Source organism: Arachis ipaensis, chromosome B01 (assembly GCF_000816755.2).
Source record: "Arachis ipaensis cultivar K30076 chromosome B01, Araip1.1, whole genome shotgun sequence".
Taxonomy (NCBI): domain Eukaryota; kingdom Viridiplantae; phylum Streptophyta; class Magnoliopsida; order Fabales; family Fabaceae; genus Arachis; species Arachis ipaensis.
Window position 1 is genome coordinate 40,751,456 of NC_029785.2, and position 6,729 is coordinate 40,758,184.

The 6,729-nt window shown below is 37.6% G+C and overlaps 1 protein-coding gene across 1 annotated transcript; it reads left to right on the forward strand.

Annotated features, from left to right (window-relative positions):
- On the forward strand, nt 3,331-4,101 carry LOC107605962 (protein FAR1-RELATED SEQUENCE 5-like). The gene has a single exon (XM_016307923.1). It carries the CDS (start codon nt 3,331-3,333, stop codon nt 4,099-4,101), a length of 771 nt encoding a protein of 256 aa, XP_016163409.1.

A 6,729-nucleotide genomic window follows, 5' to 3' on the forward strand; every position in this document is an offset into this window, starting at 1 on the left:
GAATTAGTTAGGTAGTTTTGAAAAAGATAAGATCAAACAAAAAGATAAAATTGATTGAAAAAGATTTGAAAATCAATTTTGAAAAGATAAGAAGTTAGAAAAGAAGTTAGAAAAGATTTTGAAATTTATTTTGAAAAAGATGTGATTGAAACTTATTTTGAAAAAGATTTGAAAGAGAAATTAAAAAGATTTGATTTTTGAAATCAAAGTTGATTACTTGACTAACAAGAAACTTGAAGATATGATTTTAAAATTTAAAGATTAAACCTTTCTTAATAGGCAAGTAACAAACTTAAAAATTTTTGAATCAATCACATTAATTGTTAGTAAATATTTTGAAATTATGAACAAGATAAGAAAAAGATTTTTGAAAATCAATTTGAAATTTTCGAAAATTATAAAAGAAAAATGAAAAAGATTTTATTTTTGAAAAAGATTTGAAAAAGATAGCATTTTTAAATTGAAAATTTGATTTGACTCACAAGAAATAACTAAATTTTAAAAAGTTTTGAAAAGGTCAACTCAAATTTTCGAAAATTTATGAGTGAAATAAGGGAAATATATTTTTTTTATTTTTGAATTTTTAATGAAGAAAGAGATAAACATAAAATTGATGCAAAACATAAAAATTTTGGATTAAAATAAAAGATGCATGCAAGAACACTATGAGTTTCAAGATGAACACCAATAACACTTTGAATGTCAAGATGAACACCAAGAACTTATTTTTGAAAATTTTCAAGAAAAGAAAACATGCAAGACACCAACTTAGAGATTTTTCATGTTTAGACACTATGAATGCAAAAATGCATATGAAAAATAACAAAAGACACAAAACAAGAAAATATGAAGATCAAACAAGAAGACTTGTCAAGAACAACTTGAAGATTATGAAGAACATATGCATGAGTTTTCGAAAAAAATGCACAAATTTTAAAAACATGCAATTGACACCAAACTTAAAATTTAACTCAAGACTCAAACAAAAAACACAAAAATATTTTTGATTTTATGATTTTATTAAATTTTTTTTGAAAATTTTTCAAAAATAAAAAGAATAAAAACAAAAACTTAAAATTAAAATAAAATTACCTAATCTGAGCAACAAGATGAACCGTCAGTTGTCCAAACTTGAACAATCCCCGGCAACGGCGCCAAAAACTTGGTGCATGAAATTGCAATCATCAACAATGGCGCCAAAGACTTGGTGCTCTCAAACGTGAATCACACTTTGTCACAACTTTGCACAACTAACCAGCAAGTGCACTGGGTCGTCCAAGTAATAAACCTTACGTGAGTAAGGGTCGATCCCACGGAGATTGTCGGCCTGCAGCAAGCTATGGTCACCTTGTAAATCTCAGTCAGGCGGATTCAAATGGTTATGGTGAATTGCTAATAAAAATATAAATAAAATATAAACTAGGATAAAGAAACTTATGTAATTCATTGGTGAGAATTTCAGATAAGCATATAGAGATGCTTTCGTTCCTCCTGAACCTCTGCTTTCCTACTGTCTTCATCCAATCATTCCTACTCCCTTCCATGGCAAGTTGTATGTTGGGCATCATCGTTGTTAATGGCTACATCCCGTCCTTTCAGTGAAAATGGTCCAATGCACTGTCACTGCATGGCTAATCATCTGTCGGTTCTCGATCATACTGGAATAGGATTCAGTTATCCTTTTGCGTCTGTCACTATGCCCAGCACTCACGAGTTTGAAGCTCGTCACAGCCATCCCTTCTCAGATCCTACTCGGAATACCACAGACAAGGTTTAAACTTTTCAGATCTTAGGAATGGCCGTCCATGGATTCTAACTTATACCACGAAGATTCTAATATCTCAAACTCGGTCCCCTGTATTAGATATCTAAGAGATACTCATTCTATCTCATCTTCATGTAGAACGGAAGTGGTTGTCAGGAACGCGTTCATAGGTGAGAATGGTGATGAGCGTCACATAATCATCACATTCATCATGTTCTTGGGTGCGAATGAATATCTTAGAATAGGAATAAGCTTGAATTGAATAGAAAAACAATAATAAATTGCATTAATTCATGAGGAACAGCAGAGCTCCACATCTTAATCTATGGTGTGTAGAAACTCTACCGTTGAAAATACATAAGAACAAGGTCCAGGCATGGCCGAATGGCCAGCCCCCTGAACATGATTAAAGGATCAAAAGATAATCCAAAAATTCCAAATACAATAGTAAAAAGTCCTATTTATACTAAACTAGTTACTATGGTTTACAGAAATGAGTAAATGATGCAGAAATCTACTTTTGGGGCCTACTTGGTGTGTGCTTGGGCTGAGCATTGAGCTTTACACGTGTAGAGGTCTTCCTTGGAGTTGAACGCCAGTTTGTAACCTGTTTCTGGCGTTTAACTCCACTTTGCAACCTGTTTTTGGCGTTTAACTCCATAATGCAACATGGAACTGGCATTGAACACCAGTTTTCATCATCTAAACTCGAGCAAAGTATGGATTATTATATATTTCTGGAAAGCCCTAGATGTCTACGTTCCAGCGCAATTGAGAGCGCGCCATTTTGACTTTTGTAGCTCCAGAAAATTCACTTTGAGTGCAGGGAGCTCAGAATCCAACAGCATCTGCAGTCCTTCTTCAATCTTTGAATCTGATTTTTGCTCAAGTCCCTAAATTTCAGCTAAAAAATACCTGAAATCATAGAAAAACACACAAACTCATAGTAAAATCCAGAAATGTGAATTTTATTTAAAAACTAATAAGAATATGCTAAAAACTAACTAAATCATACTAAAAACTATGTAAAAACAATGCCAAAAAGTGTATAAATTATCCGCTCATCAGTTTCCAGGGATAAAGATACCACTGGGGGTGTGCGTGTCACCAAGGAAGCATAAATGTGCGACGGAGTAGACCATGGAGATGGATTATTTGAGGGTGAAGGCTTTGCAAGGATGGAGTCGGAGGAGTACGATTTACAGGAAGATGAAACAGAACACGACCATCATGCAGAGGCCGATGTCGACAATGGGGATGCGGTTGAATTGGAAGATAATTTGGATGGCGTCGGAGGAATGTCTAACAATTATGCGGATGGTGACTTGTACGCTGTTGGTTCTGCCGAATCGATAGGTTCGATTGATTTTTTGAACTTGAGCGAGGAGGAGGTTCTCCGCTTTAATTTCACAGATGTTAACATTGCATTTGAGTTCTACCAGCAATATGCAAAGCACCATACCTTCAGCGTGAGACGTTCCAGAAGCGAAAAACGTGGCAAAGTAAGGATACGGCAGGAGTTCGTGTGCCACCGACAAGGGTACTGATCCCCCAAGTTCTACTCAATGCCTAACCGGCAAAAGAGGCCGAGGGCCGAGACACGGTGTGGATGCCCTGCAAGGATGCTACTTCGCATGGATGATGAATTAGAACGTTGGTATGTTGCATACTTTTCAGACGCACATAACCACCACGTACTTGAGTTGCGATTTTCATCCATGCTCCTAGGCCATCGGAGGATGAGCGAAGCGGATATTGAGCAGATGAACGACATGCGCAAAGAGGGCATTGGCGTCTCACGAATTCACGATTTTATGGCGAGCCTAGCCGGCGGGTATCATAATGTCCCATACACAACAAGGGACATGCACAATGTAAATGCGAAGCAACGAAGGGAGGGTGGCCTAGACGCGGAATCGTGCTTAAGGTATCTCCGAGAGTGCAAGGCAAATGATTCAGTACTCTACTACAAAGTTGTTGACGGGGAGGGCGTGTTACAACATTTGTTTTGGTGTGACGGCACCAGCCAAATTGATTACCAGGTATTTGGAGACGTGGTTACATTTGATGCAACGTACAAGAAAAATTTTTACCTTTCACCTCTTGTAGTATTGTCCGGTGTGAATCACCACAACCAAACGGTTGTCTTTGCCGCTGCACTAGTAGCAGACGAGAAAGAAAAGACCTATGTCTGGCTACTTCAACAGTTGCAAACTGCAATGAAAGGGAAGGCTCCTGTGTCCATAATAACCGACGGTGACAGGAAAATGAAGTCTGTGATTGAGCAAGTTTTTCCAGAGGCTCACCATCAACTCTGTGCTTGGCATCTACTTTGAAACGCCGCGAGCAACATCGGAAAGCCTAAATTCACCAGGATGTTTAGGGATTGCATGCTTGGCGACTACGAGGTCAGAACATTCCAGAGAAAGTGGTTTGAGATGGTGGAGAAATTTGGCGTCTCTAATAAAAGATGGGTACAAGACATGTACGAGAGAAGGCACAGTTGGGCCACAACACACATACGAGGAAAGTTCTTTGCCGGATTTCGCACAACCTCAAGGTGCGAGGGCTTGCACGCTGTGATATCACGGTATGTTAAGTTTCGATACAGTTACACTGATTTTTTACGTCATTTTCATCGATGCTTGATGTTCGTGCATGCAAAGGAAGTGGAGGCTGATTTCAAGTGTGCAAAGGGTGACCCTATTATGACCACCAACCTGAAACAGTTAGAGCGGAGTGCAGCCGAGAACTACACTCGGACAATATTCTATTTGTTTGTTCCCATTCTTGACAGGGCCTATGCAATGAGGATAGTTGATTCTGAAGACAACGGTTCGTATTTTATCCACACCGTCTCTCGATACGGCACTCCGGGGAAGGATTGGCGTGTTTGATGAGCGGATAATTTATACGCTTTTTGGCATTATTTTTAGTATGTTTTTAGTATATTTTAGCTAGTTTTTATTATGTTTTTATTAGTTTTTATTCAAAAATCACATTTCTGGACTTTACTATGAGTTTGTGTGTTTTTCTGTGATTTCAGGTATTTTCTGGCTGAAATTGAGGGACCTGAGCAAAAATCTGATTCAGAGGCTGAAAAAGGATTGCAGATGCTGTTGGATTCTAACCTACCTGCACTCGAAGTAGATTTTCTGGAGCTACAGAAGCCCAATTGGCGCACTCTCTATTGCGTTGGAAAGTAGACATCCTGGGCTTTCCAGCAATATATAATAGCCCATACTTTTCCCAAGATTTGATGGCCCAAACCGGTGTTCTAAGTAAGCATAAAAATTCTGGCGTCAAAATGCCAGAACTGGCATAAAAGCTGGAGTTAAACGCCCAAACTAGCACAAAAGCTAGCGTTTAACTCCAAGAAAAGTCTCTACATGTGAAAGCTTCAATGCTCAGCCCAAGCACACACCAAGTAGGCCCGAAAGTGGATTCTGCATTATTTACTCATTTTTGTAAATCCTAGGCTACTAGTTTTCTATAAATAGGACCTTTTGCTATTGTATTTGGACACCTCATGACACTTTACACGTTTCATACTGTATTTCTGATGGCATGAGTCTCTAAACCCCATGGTTGGGGGTGAGGAGCTCTGTTGTGTTTCGATGAATTAATGCAATTACTACTATTTTTCATTCAATCACGCTTGCTTCTATTCTAAGATATTCATTTGCACTTCAACCTGATGAATGTGATGATCCGTGACACTCATCATCATTCTCACCTATGAACGTGTGCCTGACAACCACCTCTGTTCTATCTGCAATAGCTTGAGTGCATATCTCTTGGGTTTCTAATCTAAGATTAGAACCTTCGTGGTATAGGCTAGAATTATTGGCGGCCATTCTTGAGATCCGGAAAGTCTAAACCTTGTCTGTGGTATTTCGAGTAGGATCTGGGAAGGGATGACTGTGACGAGCTTCAAACTCGCGAGTGTTGGGCGTAGTGACAGACGCAAAAGGATCAATGGATCCTATTCCAACATGATCGAGAACCGACAGATGATTAGCCGTGCGGTGACAGCGCATTTGGACCATTTTCACTGAGAGGATGGATGTTAGCCATGACAGCGGTGATCCACCAACATACAGCTTGCCATGGAAGGAGCTTTGCGTGCATGAAGAAGAAGACAGTAGGAAAGCAGAGATTTAGAAGACAGAGCATCTCCAAAACCTCAACCTGTTCTCCATTACTGCAAAATAAGTATTTATTTCATGTTCTTTTACTTTTTACAATTAAATATGAGAATTATTGATATCCTGACTAAGAGTTACAAGATAACCATAGCTTGCTTCAAGCCGACAATTTCCGTGGGATCGACCCTTACTCACGTAAGGTATTATTTGGACGACCCAGTGCACTTGCTGGTTAGTTGTGCGGAATTACAAAAGTGTGATTGATTTCGTGCACCAAGTTTTTAGCGCCGTTGCCGGGGATTGTTCGAGTTTGGACAACTGACGGTTTATCTTGTTGCTTAGATTAGGAATAATTTATTTTTTTTGATTTAGAGTCACTAAAATTGAGTCTTTTATTTGAGTTTAGTTTCATATTTTAAGTTTGGTGTCAATTGCATGATTTTATTTCTTTCAATTTTTTGAATTTTCATGTTCTTAGTTCTTTTTTTATCTTTAAAAATTCTAAGTTTGGTGTCTTTTTTGTGTTTTCCTTTAAAATTTTTGAAAATTTGTGTTTGATTTTCTAAAAATTTTAAGTTTGGTGTCCCTTGTGCTTTTATTTACTTAAAAATTTTTCAAAAATTTGTTCTTGGTGTTCATCTTGATCTTCAAAGTGTTCTTGGTGTTCATCTTGACATTCAAAGTTTTCTTGTTTGTTCTCTTTCTTTTGATCTAAAATTTCTAATTTTAGTGTTATTTTGTTATTTTTCTCTTTCCTCATTAAAATTCAAAAATAAAAAAAAATATATTTTCCTTATTTTACTCATAAATTTCGAA